Source organism: Tripterygium wilfordii, chromosome 2 (assembly GCF_013401445.1).
Source record: "Tripterygium wilfordii isolate XIE 37 chromosome 2, ASM1340144v1, whole genome shotgun sequence".
NCBI lineage: Eukaryota > Viridiplantae > Streptophyta > Magnoliopsida > Celastrales > Celastraceae > Tripterygium > Tripterygium wilfordii.
The window spans coordinates 11,717,232-11,735,374 of record NC_052233.1 but is presented as its reverse complement, the minus strand read 5'-3'; the positions used below and the strand labels follow the sequence as shown (position 1 = coordinate 11,735,374).

Sequence of the window (18,143 nt, the reverse complement as noted above, 5' to 3'; positions counted from 1 at the left end):
AAAACTGCCTACATACATAAATCAAGCAGATGAGAGGTGATTAGGTAGGACAACCATTGACATGAACCTCTATTGCTTTCACATTGAATGAATAGTCAACCTGGCCAAAAAGGCTCAAGTAATGGAAGAATTCATAGATTCCGGGAATGCAATCAATTTTTTATCCTACAGTATTAATGAAATACAATCTGGTCTGCCTTGGCTTCACCGACTATGCTAGCTTCCAAACATTTGAGGCAAATATTCTGTAACAAGGCTTCTTAGCTATTAATAAATCGTTAAGAGAAAGTTTCGTGATATTTGGGTTGATGCTGTTAATTCACAAAGCATGACAAGGCCTCGTTAGGCCAACTACCTCAAAGAGCAAAACTACTAGCAAAAGGAAGAAAAGTTAAAGAGAAACTGGAACGCCAAAAAAGAAGATAGGAGTCATGAATAGATCCAGTTTACTATAAAAGCAATCTATCAAACATTGCTCAAGTATTTCCATGTACAAAAGAATAAAGCACAAAAGAACGTAATTCAATAGAGAGTGGCAATTACAATTTACAATACAGTATTGCTTTCTATTTAATCCAAACAGCATTTGCTTCAAAGTATCCTCCCCTTGTCTCCTTTCATGTTGTGGCAGTTCAATAGAGGGCCTGACCAAAACAATTGCCTCTACTGTAAATAATGGACTTAACCAAAAGTCATTCATGGCTCTCTCTCAAAAGAGCTTCTGCATGTGTGTAACACAATTTTCATGTCCTACTCACTTTCTGGCCTTCATGTTCAAGATTCAAAAGACGCTATCTTATTTGCTCTTCTTTTAACCATAAACGTGCTATAGGTTGCTTATTACCATTTGCAGAACCTGTTTTGTCGAACAAGGAATGCCTTTCTTTTACCTGGTCTTGTTGTTTTAACTGAAACGCATTACTGTTGACTGTGTTGTGGCTACTAGATATTGCAGCAGGTATATCGTGATCATGCTTGCCTTCATATGTAGTTACAACCGCTTTCGGGTCTGAGGCAGCCCTCTCAACATGCTTACGGACATTACATCCTTTTGTTGTGCATTTATAATAGCTCCTGCAGATCATACACAGTGCATGAGAAATGTTCCACAGAATTCTAAATAGTCAGTAGTACATCTGCTTTAAGGAAGAAACCATGCATTGGAAATAGATTTTAGCACATTCCACATAAACAGAAACATGACAATGCAGAAGTCATATAACTCTCACTCACAAAAAAAAGTTTTATCAAGGTTCAAGCATGGTCAAGAACCTGTTTCTAACAACAAATTGGAGTTCTGCCAATGGGCACAAATTCAAGTAAGTAGAAAAAGGAAGTTCAAAGCACATTCAAGTGATCACTTTGACCATATCACTCCAAGCAAACATAATTTTATATTAGCAATACTATATTGAACTAGAATCTACAATCCCATGAGGGGAATGTAACACCACCTTGGATAAGGATTGCCTTTGACGACTTTTTGCCCATACTTGCGCCATCTGTAGCCATCATCCAAAAGATCCGCTTCACTAGTTGTCTGGACAATGATTCTAGGTTCCGTGACAGTCCTATATGAAGAAGAAACCCTGACCTCTGTATTTCTTCTTGTAAGAAAAAGACGGTGGTAAGATTATTATTTTTTTCAAAACAAAAGGAAGAGTATTGAATAGATCCTTCAAGTATATGAAGAGTAATGTTTACACAGAATGACAGAAATTTACCGTCTCTTTGGGTCGGGCTCATCTTTATCATTTTCATCTATACCAGTTTCGGCATCACCCACTTCCTCACTGTCACTTGTCCCTGATTGATGTCCAGGAGTAGCTTGGCTAGATTCTATATCCTTGCTAGACACTGCATATGTGGGTACCCCATCATTCATTTCATTCACATTCTCACTTCGAAACTTGGAAGCCAATTCAGAATTCCCCTGATTATCTGAACTTCCATTGCAGCCTCCAGAAACCTTTGCTCATTTGATATGTTGTGGAGGTTCGTGGTTGTGCTGCCCTTTGTAGATAATTTCAGTTACTTGGCCCTCAAGAGATCGCTCAACCTTTCTCTTGACAGGACAATTAGGATATGTGCATTTGTAATAACTTCGTGGAAATTCGCTGCCTTTCACTTGCTTCTGACCATATTTTCGCCAATTGAATCCGTCATCTGCAGGCTTATCAACTGCAATAGAAGAAGTTTGAGATCTCTGATCAGACTGAGACAAGTCAGACGACTCCTTTGCTGTGACCCGAGAGTCCAGCACCATAGGTGCAGTCTGATGGTGATTGGGTGGATTTGCATAGAAGGAAAGAAATTGTGTCGAAGATGTTGCAGCCGCTGATGACAAAGAAGATGTGTATTCAGGTTGAGCATGCATATGGGACTGAGATTGTGCAGCTTGGGCAGTGACCTGTGCCAGCGCTTGCTGGTGTGTCATACCAAAGGGTCCCTAAATGCGTTTCGTAAATAAGTACGTGAATAGAGAAAACCACTATGGCTATGAATTCTATAGAAGGAAGCATGTGATAAAAGAGAGAACAAAAAAAAGGGGAAAAATGTCTATAGCAGCATAGCCACAATTTGAAACAACATGCACGCATCTATACTGTGAAGATCTTCTGGGATGCGCCAAATTATACATTTCATATCTTGATAAAGCATAAAATGATGATTATTTCACATCAACATCAACTTTTTATCCCAAACAACATATTGGTATTGGCTACATGAAAAAAAAATCCATATGAGAAATCATTAGAATCCGTCACTTGAAGCTTCTTTCAACATTCAATCTTATCAATAGCCACACTTTCAACTAATCCTAGAGTCCCTGTGCTTTTACATGGTAATCCTACACCTTAACTATTGTCTTCTGCTAGGCAATCTAAGAACTTAGAACAACATTACAAGACCAATTTTGCACCAGTGCAAATTTCGTCATATCGGCTTTTTTTTTTACTTTTCAAAGGTTTTATTGATAAATGGCACCATGGGGTTAAGTCCTACCGAACACCAAAAAGAACTACACAAGAAAGACCAATATTGTTGTGTTATTCCCTCATATGAATTTCTTTTGGTTTTAAAGGAAGTTTGTTAAGACAGTAAGGTGGTGTGACCCAGAGCTACAAAGAGGACAGCATAAGAGCAACTTCAGTAGTGTTAATTTGCTATCCCAGCAAAAATTTATATTGGGTCCCACTTCTATTACATAAAAAGTCAAGGCAAACACGTCTCTCAATACAACCACATCAACAAAACACATCTCCCAATATAACCACATCAACAAAACACAAATTCCTATACATTTTCCTTCCCACCCAACATGGTGGCCAACAAATTCTCATGCCCTCCATGTTGTCCCCAATAAAACTACACCAAAATACAATCTTTCAATATAAAACACATCTCCCAATATAGCCACATTAGCAAAACACAAAACCCAATATAACCACATCAGCAAAACACAAAACCCCATACATATTTGTTGGCCCAGACAAAATAACACCATTGCAAGTGCTAAGAGCCTCCAAAATGTTAGCTCAAAATAAGGACTACGGAGCACCGAATCTAAAAATTGCGTTACTATCAATAAAAGCATCAAATTAATTTTCATTAGAGCTAAAGATCCTATTGTCTCTCTCAATCCAGAGAAACCACATGATAGACATGGAGACCAAATGAAAAATCTTCCTCCTTGACTTATCATTAAAGATGAGAAGCTCCAATCCAGAATCTCCTTATCCACAGAACAGCTAGACACTTAAATAAAGCTAATCATATTCAAAACATTCAGCCAAACACTTCAAGCCCAGGAAGACTGAAGGAGAAGATGGTCAATAGACTCTGAGTTAGCCGCTCCTTTGAAAATTATCTATGGCTAGATTCTGCCCCCTCAGCCTCCCAACAAAAAATCTTTGGGGGGGGGGGGGGGGGTGCTCTAGTTTCCCAAATGAGATGCCAGAGAAAAATGATAATTGCCAAAAAGAGAGATTTTTGCCTTGATAGACTCAAATGAATACCCTGCCTAAAATACTTGAAATGTAGCTGATAAATTAAAACCCCACTTAAACCCGCAAATTACCTGACCAGGCGAGAAGAGCCCCAGTCCCGGAGAATCAAAGAAAGTCGCCGGACTCAACCCTGTCGGCACTGCAAACATGGCAGGAGGCGGCGTAATCGTGAGCCCTTTCCCCCTATTCTGCTTGAACTGAAAATCACCATCTCCAGCAGTCGTCAGTTCCGGCGAGTGAAAGGTGGGCCTCGGGGGAGGAATCGCCGTCGGGGAGGCCATTGCCCCGGCGAGGAACTGAGAGAAGGACTTAAAGTCGTCAGAGTCGGAGAAGAAGTTAGAGACAAGGGTGATGGGCCCAGGGCTGAAGCCCACGCCAATGGCCTCCGAGCCCAGCCAGCCGTTAAAGAAGGCTTGGGGAAAGGGGCGTGGCGGGAGAGTGATGGTGGGCCGGGAAGGTGGAGGAGCCATAGAAGAGGATGATTTGAACGGTGACGATGAAGAAGAAGAAGAAGGCGCCTGTTCATTTGCTGCCGTTGATTGATTTTCAGTACAGAAAAGTGCTTCTCAGACTTTTTGTTGTCGTACACTTTTTTGAAAGTGTTAAGTATGTCAATGGAGTTTGGTTTTGGCTTTTTCAGCAAAAAAAAGGTCCACGCCCACATATATATATATATTTTTTCTATTTTTCAGGCATGAAACAAAAGATGAATTTACTTTCTTGTCCCCGATGGGATGGCTATTAAATATACGTCACAGTCAGCCATTTAAAAAGCTTACAGGGAGCCAGCAGTCTTTACGGATACTCCTGTTTAATTAATTAATTTCACAGCTGAGCCTGAGGACTGAAGAGGAATCACGTCACACCATTGATTCGATTCTCAATGAAAGTAGACATTGCGTATGGCATTTTTCAGAGTTTCATAAAGGCGGCAGATAGAGATAGCTACATTCTTTATATTTTATTTTGTTGGCTGGGAAATGCAATGGGCTCTGCTCAGCGCGCCTTGTTATGATCTCTAAACAAAATCTTATAGCTTTTGGATAAACTCCACTTCACCCCTGTGGAGAATCTAAAATGAACCTAAAGGACAGGAGTGAGCTGCACATTTTCAAATCAAGCAAAATCTTCAATCACCTTACACCAAATTTGATATTTACACAGAACACAACTTCAAGATTAACTCACTTCCAACAACAGAAAACCAAATGAACTACATTGACAACACTTTTCACTTTCCTTGTCTAACTTTTAGTTTCTCTAAAGCCTTGATATCACCAAGGCTTTTCATCAGGGACGTAGAAGTCAAACCGGACATCGACGGAACCGGAACTTTCTCCTGTATCTTTATACTCAATGTTTGTTATTGATCCACTCTCTTCAGCAACTTGATATTCTGGTTTCACTCGCCGGACAGGTACCGTCACAGAGTATACAGTTCCTAGATCTGAATCGGTAGAGACACTGAGTTGGACTTTATCCTGTGATTCTATCTCCACAAATTCTGACAAAGCCTGAACAATATTTTTCACAATCAACCGCTTTGCCTCATCACTAACAGCACAACGATCAGAGAAGAGAATCATCTTCAAGCGCTGCTTGGCGATCCTCGCATTTGACCTCCTCCTTGATGCTGGTGGTGGGAATACTATCTTCCAAGCCAAATTCAAACGCTCAAAGAAATTCATGTTTATGGCACTGAGGAGAAAGCTCTCAGCTTCATTGCTAGCAGTATCTGAGGACAACTTGTAGTCTCCCGTGATTCCAGAAAACAGTTTACCACACATTTTACGGCCATGGAAGGCCATGCAAGGCCACTTGCATGTGATTTCAGTTATGCTAGAACCTCCATTCAGGAATCTGGCAAAGTCAACCTATATCATGGAACAATCATAAGACTGTGATATCACAAAGCAATGCATTCACATTTCTTTTGAAGTGCTGCTGCTACAAAATCCATGCCAAAAAATGCTCGTGAAATATTCAAACTTGACCTACATATAGGTCACACAAATCAGAGACTCAAGAAGTAATAATCTTCTGGTTATTCGGGTCCATTTACAACCCAAAACAACAAGTGGGAAGCATTTAGTCATCCTACATGGCTACATCTATGTACTTTGCTTAAGTTTTACAATTGAAGCATGCTTTTTGTACGATTAACTGACTCTAATTGTTATTCTTGAAGAGTTCATTATATGGACACTAGGACTTACATTTTACTAACTAAGGTGGCTTCAGTCTAAGGATTCACTGCCAAGTTAGTTGGGAAATAGAATAAACCACCAGGGCATCAGCAACATTTTCAGTATACAATGACACCATATAACTTGTCATAACAGCATCACCCATCAAAATACAGAGCAATATACAACACCAGATGTCACGCATCCAGTCAACGAAAGCCCTATCCACTTTTTTTTCTTAAAAAAAATCAAATACAAGACCTCTTATTTGCACCATTATCATGCAACAAGTCGGTGATGTTGAGATCAGCCAACACTAAGAGGTTATATTAAAAGTCAAACTAGCAAAGCATGCCTTGTTCACGTTTTTAGGTATTAATATCAACAAACAAAGTCAACAAAGCTGGAATAAAAGAAAAACAAATCTGATTTGGCTGAACAAAAGCCGTGGGGAAGGATCGCCTCTCCCTATCAGGCAGTACCAAGAAACCACAAAATTGCCTGCATCAAAGAGGTTTCATGCACTCTATATGGATCCCAAATTCCCAATAGAAAATGTAATAATATGCTAGTCAAAGCCATCCATTGATGTTTCCCTGACTTTATGTATCTTATAGTGAAAAGACTAGCTTTGTAAGTTTACCACAAACCTAAGATCCGTGCTCTGAAATAAAACCAAAAAAAATGCTAAAATAAAGACAATCCCCAAATCATAGACAATACCATTCAAATATGGAAAGAGACTTCTACAAAAAAGTTTTTTTAAAAGCAAAAGAACTAATAACAAAAAAGGTTAGTAGCAAGGTAATGGTAAACCAAATGATTTAGTACAAGAAATCTAATCAACCACTAATAGATTGAATTTGTTAAAGCGTCCATCACCACATCTATAACCTAGATGTCATAATTATCTATTCACCCCATAAGCAAAATTCACCAGAAGGAGCATGTGTTGGCCTAGTGATGGGCCTGGTGGCCTGGTCCTTATAACTTGCACGAGGAGCAAAGCTTGATTCCCCTTCCCTCAAAGAATTAATAACATAACCCCACAACATATCAAAAAAAAAGGCAAAATTCACTGGAGCAGAAATTTGATATCAGATAATCAAGTAAAAAAGAAAATTGCATCTAAACATTTAACTGAAATTACAAATGGCCGAAAGACCACCCTTTTAACAGGACAACTACAATTGCACCTTCATTCTCTGCCCAAAAGTTAAAAGACATATAGCCACAAAATATACTCATGAAGTAGAATCCCTTATATATATGTGTTGAATTTTACAACATTCAAACCAGTAACCTGAAATTACCAACCCGCAACAGAATGACCAAATCCACATGTATATGCACAACCCAACAACCAAAAGATAAATTAAACTTGCATTCCTTACCTGCTATCCGGAATTAACTTGGCATCTAAACTGATTCAAGGCATAAATGCATGAATTACACTAATACATGTTCAAATGGATTGAAATTTAAGAAAATAATTTTTTAGAAAAATATTGGCCGCTTCCAAAAAACAGAGCAGATATCAATTGCAGACCTTTGTGGAGGAGAAAGAACTTCGAAGAGGATGTTTGTGGTAGGAGGCCAGTGTTGCAGAGATCCTCAGATCCCCCGAAAAAGCCATTTTGCCGCTTTACCCTGTCTGTTACTCCCACTGAGTTGCCGTCCCGCTAGGCCCTGGAGGCAGCAGTGCAAATGTGCAATTCGCTATGGATTGTATGGCACTTATTGCTGACATCGGAAACGATGCCGTTTTTGTCCTTAATAGCTTTCTCTTCTTTCCTAGTTTTTTTAAAGGCAAACCGGTGTCCTCCTTTTTCTTTTTTGCTCTTTTCTAGCTGATAACTTCGAATGTATTGGAGTGCATCTAATGTAATTATTATTATTATTATTATTATAAAGTTATTTTAAGTAAAATGAAAATCCCTGGTCATTACCTTTTGGGTGAGACAGTCAAGAATCACACGCGTGTCAAGCAAACACATGGTAATTCAATGTGTAAGTAGGGAAGAGTTACTTCTAGAGTGTGTTTGGATTGAGGGATTTGAGGAAAGGGAAGAGAAGAGAAGAGGAGGGGAGAGAAGGGAAGAGAAAATGAATGAATAATACTCTCTCCCCCATGTTTGAATAGATATAAAAAGAAGGGGAAGAAAATTAGTTTAATTTACTAATTTATCCTTATTTTTATGTTAAAGTGTTATGTACAAGTACAAGGGGTAAAATAGATTTTTAACTTATAAATAACTTAAATAGTCATCCTTTCCCTTCAAATGACTCCATTTTAAGAGGAATAATTTTGAAAAATTTAATGAAATCTTCCTTCCAAATCCTTCTCTTAATTTTTTATAAACTATACAAATAAGAGATTTGGAAGGAAAACACATTTCCCTTCTCTTCCCTTCCCTCTACTCCAAACACACTCTAACACTCTGAGTCTTAACCATTAAGGTACGTAAGAGTTTATTAATATCTCCAAAATGATATATGTTTATAATTTTCTCATCCATAAACTTATATAATCTAAGTGGCAAGCCAAATAGGCATGTCACATAGATTATTTTATGGATGTATAATGTTTCTTTTATTATCTAATTAAAGAGTTTGGACTCCTATAAAACATGTGATCCAAAGGTAAAAGTATAGAGGTGCAATTTAAATATCACAGCTTCTATTCCAAGAAACAATCTATCCACATTAACTCTCACTTTGGCAAGCACAAAAAAAAAATATAAAAGGTAAACTCAATCATATTCCAGAATCTGACTAATAATCTGTGAATCATAACGACAAAATACACATTTTATGCTCAACATGGAGGGAAGACTTTAGATCTGATTTTCTGATTGGTGCTGGCAAATAAAATTGCAAGGATCTGATTCCATTACACTATAACTATGTTCCGACATCTACATTTGCCTTCAACATTTTTCCAATATAATCTGTTATTATTTTGCAAAACATCTGCGACATAATTACTCATCTTTGTCATCATCTTCACTGTAGTTGAAAGGCAATGGTACGGACTTGAATGCTCGATATTTCCCTACGTTGTTCAGATGCTCATTTTCCAACCTGATCAACAAAAAAATATGTGTATATATATATATATATATATATTAAGAGATTTAGTCAATGTGTGTTTGTATATCAGCCTCCATCATATATATAGCTATCTAGTCCATGCATAAAAATGAATGTTCAAGTAAGTAGAATCTTTCTCACCTGAAGAAATTCCATATGCCACGGCGAAGTATCTCAAGACAGGCAAATAGTGTAACCATGGTTTGTCTGTGTAAGTTAAATACCACGACGTTCAACACAGTCTGCACCCAAGCAAATCTCAACAAGATATTCAACACCTGCATTTCAGATGAACTTCATTAATCCATATTGATTTCGAAACATTTTAGGGATCATGTTACTAATTAGCCTCTTCCTAGTTCCCCAGTGAAGAATATAATATATTATATTGACGAGAGTCCTAATATACTGGCATTAATTAATGATTCATTGATTTGATTCTGATACTCTTTGAACCATAAACCAAATGGAAATCACTAAAACTCACCATAGCACCAAAATATACAGATTTGTGAGGGACAAGTAGTTTGTCTCTCAGCCACCTGTTCTTGGAGTGCCGCTGGAGTAGCCCCCAATCGTAAACAAGGTCCCAATAAGTACTAACTATTGCTGCAGTAACTGAGAAAATCCAGGCCATGACTTGCCAACCGATCCCTTTGTCGAGACTGTAGGCAGTCCTCATGCAAACGGCTATGATAGTTAGCAAATATTTGAGTCCGTTTGCTCCTTGCATTATGTCTTTCTCTTCAAACAGTCGGCGAAGGCACTGAATATGTAATTTTCATCAATTAGAGCTGACAACTAACCATTAATGTTACATGAAGAGAAGTATTTACGTCTCTATCTTGACATCGATGTATACCTGAAGGAGGCGAGACAAGTACGGAATAACAGCAACAATGAAATTGAAAGTGGTATATACAGGAAACGACTTGCAGTCGTTTTGTCTATGTTTGTAGTCTCCCCAACCATAGTAGCAAACATAGAACTCCAGGCTTCTAAAGGCTTGCACCTGCGGCACCAATTGAAGGATGGAAATTTCTAATTAATATTCCAAAAAAAAATCGTGGTTAGATGGAAATCAATATGGTATAGAGCATCTACAAACCTGGCTTGTTAGCTGGTCTGCCAAGAAGAAATCTGCAAGTACAACCTGAGTGCAGAACAAAGAAATTTAACTGAGTTTTTACATCTCTACGACATTGATAACTGATCATGTAAGTGCAGTTGCCATTTATTACCTTGTACAAAGGAGCAAGAATACAGTGAACCAGGCAAGTAAGAAAGAAGACGCGACTTGAGCGGTAGAGGACATTGAATGGAAGCAATAATATTACAATCAAGAGCTGCGGAGAAATAACACAAATAGTTGGCGTCATATGTAATTTTGGAAGTTAAACTTTCTAACACATGTAGCTAATTAGTAAAAGATTCATCACTGCAAGCTTTTAAGTATTATGACATTCAACATTTATATCATCTCTAATACTTAAAAGCTCAACCTTTAAAGTGAATAAACTTACCAAAACAAGGTTCAGAGGAATAAGTTCAGTTAAAGCCTTATAATCCTTCGTGTTTACGTTCATCTCCATGTCAAGATTTGCTAGCACACTGCACAGAGCAAGTGTTCCAATGCCAAAACTAAGGAGGAGAACCTGATTGTAACCCAACTCAGTTCCTTGTTTGAAACCAAATATGAAGGAGTAGTTGACCCGGTAACGCTTCCAGTAATATATGTTGGCAGCATACATAAGCATGTGCAGAACAATGAACCCAAATAAGCTGCCATAGAAGTAGATTAACCTGTCAAGCATTTGAGCTACGAGGCAACACTATGTTCAGTCGATCTTGAAATTGTCATTACCTGTAAAGTGGAAACAAGGTCTCCATGTATTGGCTTTGCCCTGGCGAATTCACAATATTACGGGCTCGTACGATTAATATAAGGGCCATTATGAGAGATGCTGTGCATCCAGCAAAAAAACCTGAAATTTTACAATTAAAGAGATTGATGATATATGCCAAAGATTTTACGAGGATTTGAGCCATATTCTAGGAGAAATGTTACCCATAGAGAAAGTGGTTCTGTGTCTTTCTCTCCGTGACTGTGGTCTTAAGATATTCATCCCCTTACTTCGATTTGAGTTCACAAAATGCTTGATAAATGTAGCTTCAACCCTCTCCATCAGCTTCGTAACCTGTAATATACATATATATATAAAAAAATGACATGAACTTAAAGTCAGCATTGAACAGATTGAGCAAATTAATTATTTGTTAATAAGTGAGGCTGAATGTCATTAAGAAAGAGAATAAACTATTACTAGTTAAATGTCCTTCCAAAGAAGACTAACTAGACCCTCCTAAAATTATTTATCAGACCCTCCAATACTCTGCATTGGTTTCAACTCGAACTCGACATTGGAAAGCAGCAATAATTCGAAACGCAACTCCCAACTTGGTCCATGTAAGATAGAAAAGAAACCCACTTTCTTCAAGCTTTTGAACATCTAATGACAACAATGCCTCCAGTTCATTAATTTCGTCGAGCACTTTATCTGCACCTCTTCCTTATCTTTCATCTTGTTAGCAGTTAGCACTTTCGCTTAAAGAGAGGGGGAAGGATTTTCATTTCGTCGAGCAATTCACAGGAACTTTTGAGTTTTGGTTCGTTTGGAACTTCAATCTCCTTGCTTTTGTGTTCGCACTTGGCAGTTGGCAGAAATAAGCCTGTACCAGGCCCATCATTTTCCTTTGGCTCATTACCTAGTTTTTTCTATTTATTAATCATTCCAAGGGGTTTTACTAACAACTGCTCTAATGAAATTGCCTTTTCTTTTTTTCTTATAAAAAAAATTAAATTCATATAAAAAAAATATTGAATATTTCAGGTTTATATTCAATTGTCCAAAATTTTCATGTTCAATATTCAATTTAATTTTTGTTTGAATATTTCAAATTTATATTGAATGGTCCAGAAATTTCACGTTCAAGTTAATTTTTGTTTGAGTAAAAAAAATAAATGTCTTTACACTCGTAATCTCGATCAAAACGTAATTATAATTTTTTTAAAAGAATAAATTTGTAAGGTGTTGTAAGATTGAGTTTACAACAGTGCACTCTCTTTTTTCTTTTTCTTTTTTTATTACAGTTATGACATCATCTATCTATGCAAACGTGTCATGGTAACACGTAAGCATGACTAAAGATATTTGGTATGTGGTCAATCATGTCAGCTCTGAAGTGGATGTCAAGGTTAGTATAGGGATAAAGAAATCTCACTCACCTCATCAGAGCTCCCGAGGAAGGATTCATCCACCATGTTCATGTAAGACTTTGATGCATTTCTTGAAGTGATCTGAAAGTTATATATCAAATTAAGACAGCATTAATTATAACAATTACCTGCACCAAAAATAATTAAAATTCAACAAGGGAAATTAATTACCTTATCATACTTCTTCATGATTTTTGAAAACGCCGATGTATTCAAGAAGCTGTTTAATCAAAAAAAAAAAATTAAGGGAACAATAACCATCTAAAATATTAATTAAGGAACAATTAATTATATTAATTACCCGAAACTCTTAAGAAGGCGGAGCTTCTGATAAAACTCAACAAAAGCTTGCTTAAGCTGGCGTTCAACTTTTGTAAGATTGCCCCTATCGAACTTGAGCTCTGTCTGTGTAGGAACTTGAAGGAATCCTTTGATGGTCGAACGAGGCGTATCTTTTGCTTTGTTCATCTGGACATGGTTTAGTATCTCTAATGGAGCCGGTCTGCTTCCCCTAATATTCTTCCTCTTCACCTCCTCATCTGCTTTATGAACGTCCTTTCGGTCATCAACCCTTGAATCATCTGATGATTCCTCCTGATCATGCATGCTTGCCCCTTCTTCGATTGTTTCCAAGTTATGTCTTCCTGCATACGTACATTAACCAATTTAAGCATAAATGAAATAACAAATGCTTTTCAGCTGTAGCTCTTATGCCTTGATAACTTACGGCTTGCTGCCTTGGCTGCAGAAGGAGTAGAAGCAGCCAATACAGCGGCGGAAGTCGAAACGTCAGATGCCAGACGAGTCATTTCGGCAGACCTGTCATCCCAGTGCCACCCCGTCGGATTCTCAACTTTAATCCTGAAAGCAATCAAAGCATCCATTTGCTTATTCAACATGGTTGCCTCCTTCACCACCTCCTCCACTTTAGACTTATAAAACTTGTCCACCTTATTGAATTCCTCATCGAGGCGTCTAAAGTAGACAAGCTCGTATTCCCCTCCTTCTTCAGCAGCCATGAGGAATGTAGTCTCGTATCGTTTAGTGCCATGGCGATTAACAGGATTGACCAAAATGGCTTGTTGTGATTCAACATCATTGGCACCCTGAGACGGGCTCTTGGGGCGGTTTCTTTGCGTTAGGCCACTGAAAGCTCTGTATAGGGTAAGCTTTCTGTGGAGAGCTGCAGCTGTTGGCTGTGGTGATGATCGGTTTCTTTGATTGAAACCTTGGATTTCCTTCAGAAGGGTTTTGAGGAAATCGTAATCCATGTAGGCCTGTTGCCATTCCGGCACCTTTTGGGATGCAAACTCCTTCCCAAACTTCATTTCTCTCTCTTGGTAAATTTACTTGGATGTCAAAATACTGATGAACCACCCTTTCTATATAACACTATATATATAGTACAATATATTTGAAGTGGTCTTTTGTAAAACTTTTTCTCGGGGGGTACGGACATTTATTCATGGCGTTGAAGAGTCAAAAAATACCAAAAAGACAGAGAAGACGACGTGTGATGAGAAATGGAAGCGTCTGCGTAATTGACTAAGCAGAGCAGACTCACGACTTATGAGACGGAGAGACGACCAAACCAATAGACACTCATAAGTGTCAGACTTTCAGTGGATGATGAGGAAAATTGTTCTCATCAAACATTATATTTCAATGATTTTTTAATTTTATAGTGAAAAAATACGTACGGCTTTTACCTCACGTTCAATAAAAGAAAAGATCTGTTGAGTTGAAAGTTCACACACGGTTTCGACCAAATAAGTAATTAAGAAAGCTTGTATATATCATTGTCTTGTTCCAAGTCCTAAAGAAAAGGTTTCCATTACATTACTAGTACTTTTTATGCATATACTTACAGGGCATTTGATTTCTAATTCAATAAGTGTGAGTGTGAGGCGAGTGTGAGATAAACATTACCATGTTTGGTATGAAATAAAGAGTGAGCATGAGTTTTAGAATTTTAATAATACAATTTTCATACTATCCAATTTTTTGTACATAAAAATTAGAATAGATTAATTTAATGGTTGTGATTACTTCTTAATAAGAAACATAAGAGATATAATAAGCTCACCATTTTAATGAGCTTAGTTAATCTCCATAAGGAGGGAATGAGGGTGAGATGAGTTTGAGATTTCACCCTCTCAAACTAAACCAAACGAGAAAATGAGTGATTCTCACCCTCAGCTTGTCTTACTCTCCCCTCAAAATGTCAACCAAATGCCCCGTTATTGTTTTAGACTTAGTTAAGGGTATGCATAGGGTTTCTACACTGGGTCATGACCCACCCGGGCTGATAAAAAGACTTTTGGAGGCCGATACACTAGATTATACTTAATTGTAAAAAAGTGCAGCCACTAAAACATCCTTTTAAAAAAGTACACTAAGGATCATCTTTTACCAAAATAACCTCAAATTTGATTTCTCTCTCCATGAACTGTGATACAATAGTGATACTTTTAAATAGAAGATCCAATTTAGTATTCAATTTATATCTTTTGCTCATAAAATGATGATACAAATGTTAGAATGTAAATTTGATTGCATTACATGTCTTTCTGGTTCAATTATGTCATTTTAGTGGATTTTTGGTGTTGGTAATACTATAGTGATACATCTCTGCAGCTGTAAATGTTTTTCCAGAACGAGCAAGAGATGTACAAACCAAGAAAAGAAAACCAAGAAAGGAAAAGTAATTAGGAAGAAGAAGTATGCATACTGGTTCAATTGTATCATTTTAATGAATTTTTGGTGTTCGTGATACTATAGTGATACATCTCTACACTTGTAAATGTTTTTCCAGAACGAACAAGAGAGGTAACCAAGAAAAGAAAATCAAGAAAGGAAAAGTAATTAGGAAGATGAAGTATGCATACTGGTTTAATTGTATCATTTTAGTGGTTTTTTGGTGTTGGTGATACTATAGTGATACATCTCTGCAAAAAACGAATCATACTCCAGATCTGTCAAAAACGAAGCACAGCCCAGATTGAACAACGAAGCATAGTCCAGATCTGTCAAAAACGAAGCAGAGCAACTCGACGCAGTGCAGATCTAGCAACGACGAAGAAGGCGATGAAGAGAGGAGAAACTCGGCCAAAAACGGAGAAGAAGGCAACGAAGAACAAATTCAGATCGAGAACCAGAAGAAGAAGGAGGAGGAGAGAAAGAAGGAGATAACTTTTAGTAGAGAAGATTGAGAGAAAGAGAGGACACACTAGAGTTAAATGGTTGGAGGGAGAAGAAGAAGAAGAAGAGGAAGAAGAAGAAGAAGAAGAATGGTATTGTAGGTATAAACTAAAAAATATCTTAAGTCAGATGACCAAATTACCCTTCAATTGTATTTTTTTACAATTTTAAAAATGTCCATGACCTTTTTACAATTAAGTTGTTCAAAGTGCTCTTACTATCAATTGTCCGTTTGGGATTTGGTAGCCGGGTGACCCGTCATGACCCAATCTCATTAATATTCAAAAACCAAGTGGCCCGAAACCAGTAACTCAAAAAATCCCTTTACAAGATCATTGGTTGGGTAAGGAACTTGTTAAAATTATTTGTTGGAAGCAATTGCTAGCTAGGCTCCAACAAAAATGGTTCATGTCCTATTTTTAGATAATAATAGTCTCCAGCGACTGCTTTTTTTCACCTAATATCTTCTTTTGAGTTTATGTTTCTTATTTGTCTTGGCAATTGACTTTTCCTTAATTCTCAAAATGTCCCTTTGACTTGGCCCTAGCTTGTTTAATTTCCACTATGGCAACGTGTCTCTGTGAAATTGGGTTTGACCCCAACAGTATTCAACATTATGTGATAGGCTGATAGCATCAATGGGCCTCATGTATTCACAACGAGCGAAAAAGAGAAGGTTTGATTTTTTCTATTAAACAAAAGTGTGTTAGGGTATGCTGATGAGAATCCCACATCAAAATATGATGGGTTTGGAGTCTAGCTTATAAGGGAGGATAAATCTTTTATTGTCAACCTGGGTTTTAAATAGAATGAAGAAAAAGATCAAGATTTGAACTTGAATTCTATTGATTTGGGTTCTAACAAGAATCGCATCAAAGCCAACAAAGATGATCTAAATAAATTATCGTCTATTTTCAATGAAGAAAAAGATCAAGATTTGAACTTGAATTCTATTGATTTGGGGATAGATGAATCGTATCAAAGCCAACAAAGGTGATCTAAATAAATTATCGTCTATTTTTGATGAAGAAAAAGATCAAGATTTGAACTCGAATTCTATTGATTTGGGGATAGATGAACTAACAGTCATGGTGTTCGATGATTATCCGAATGAAGATCTATTGCTGAAAGAGGAGATCAAAAAAGAAATAATAGAGGAGAAATCTCACATTGTTCAAGAAGGAGATCTTAACCATATTATGGTGCTGGTTGAATATATCAATTTCGTCATTCCCAACTTATTTAGCAAGGTCAAGAATCTTTCAGTCTCCTTGATAATTGAAGTTGAGGGTTCAAGAAAGTATTGGTCGGAGACATGCTTCTTCGTATCAATGATTTTAATCTCGACAGGATTTTTACTGCTACTACTATTTAACATTCAAGGTCGAGTTTTCTCCAACAAAGGGAGACTAATATTGTGGTTAAAAGATGTTCAAGATGCAGTTTCATCCTTATCCTTATGGACAATGATAGTCTTGAAGAGGGAGGGAATGATGAGAACCAAGGAAAGACAAGTCCTAGTTAGTTTAGTTTACTATATTATCAGTATTTACTTCCAATTAGTATTTGTTTAGTATTTATATTCTTGTTGGTATTTTCTTTTAATTAATCTAGCTTAGGTATAAAGTAGTTTTTTTATATAGTTTTGGTCTTCGAGTTTGAGTATGTTTTGTGTTGTTTGTTTTAGTTATATAAACCGATAGAATTGTACTTATTTTTAATTCTATTAATATCAAAGTTTTCATCATATGCATAAAGCATAATTACTTACTTGAATACTTTTCTAATTAGAAATATTTGGTGCCATAACAAGTAATTGACTACCTAGATGAAATTAATATTTCAATACACCTTTCTCCACGCAAGCCCTCACTTTCAGCTCAGGCGCCCACACCTATAGAAGAAAATGTTCGGTGAAAAAAGTAAGATGTGGACATAGAAATCGGTTGACACCACTGTTGCGTTAAAATTAATGAAATGGACCTATATTTAAGCATTAATTGTTAAGTTTTTAATATAATTGCCCTCTAAAATAAGAAATTAATTGTTAAGTTTTCAATATGTGTTATTAGCAGCAGCAGCAACAGCTAGGAATAGGATGGATACCCTCGATCGATCGATCGCATTCTTTCCCTGCAATATTAATTCTGTGTCTGCTAGGCAGCAGGCTCATCAATATAAATCAGTCCAATCAAAGCTAGCTATACCCACCAATGCACCAATTCATTAATACAAGTTGATTCTTTTGAAGAGTTGAAATAAAATACTACAAATTCTAAAACCCTAATTACACCTGTGAAATTAAGCTGTGAAACAAAATAGAAATACCAATAATAAATGGATACACTTTCCTTCATTACTTTGGACTTTTGGAGG

The 18,143-nt window shown here is 37.0% G+C and overlaps 2 protein-coding genes and 1 pseudogene across 2 annotated transcripts; all 3 read right to left on the bottom strand.

Annotated features, from left to right (window-relative positions):
• Window positions 1-445: 445 nt before the first annotated feature.
• On the bottom strand, window positions 446-4,634 carry LOC120008733 (annotated as a pseudogene).
• Window positions 4,635-5,031: 397 nt separating this feature from the next.
• On the bottom strand, window positions 5,032-7,910 carry LOC120007774 (cell division topological specificity factor homolog, chloroplastic-like). The gene is made up of 2 exons (XM_038858211.1): window positions 7,746-7,910; window positions 5,032-5,884 (listed from the first exon to the last, which is right to left on the bottom strand). The coding sequence occupies exons 1-2, from the start codon at window positions 7,830-7,832 to the stop codon at window positions 5,285-5,287; spliced, it is 687 nt and encodes a 228-aa protein (XP_038714139.1). The 5' UTR covers window positions 7,833-7,910; the 3' UTR covers window positions 5,032-5,284.
• A 1,025-nt stretch (window positions 7,911-8,935) lies between these two features.
• Window positions 8,936-13,937, bottom strand: LOC120007055 (phosphate transporter PHO1 homolog 3-like). The gene is made up of 13 exons (XM_038857222.1): window positions 13,294-13,937; window positions 12,868-13,210; window positions 12,738-12,786; window positions 12,576-12,647; window positions 11,358-11,487; window positions 11,154-11,274; window positions 10,813-11,071; window positions 10,531-10,635; window positions 10,398-10,442; window positions 10,152-10,301; window positions 9,777-10,055; window positions 9,431-9,567; window positions 8,936-9,280 (listed from the first exon to the last, which is right to left on the bottom strand). Exons 1-13 carry the CDS (start codon window positions 13,892-13,894, stop codon window positions 9,181-9,183), a joined length of 2,391 nt encoding a protein of 796 aa, XP_038713150.1. The 5' UTR covers window positions 13,895-13,937; the 3' UTR covers window positions 8,936-9,180.
• Window positions 13,938-18,143: the final 4,206 nt, after the last annotated feature.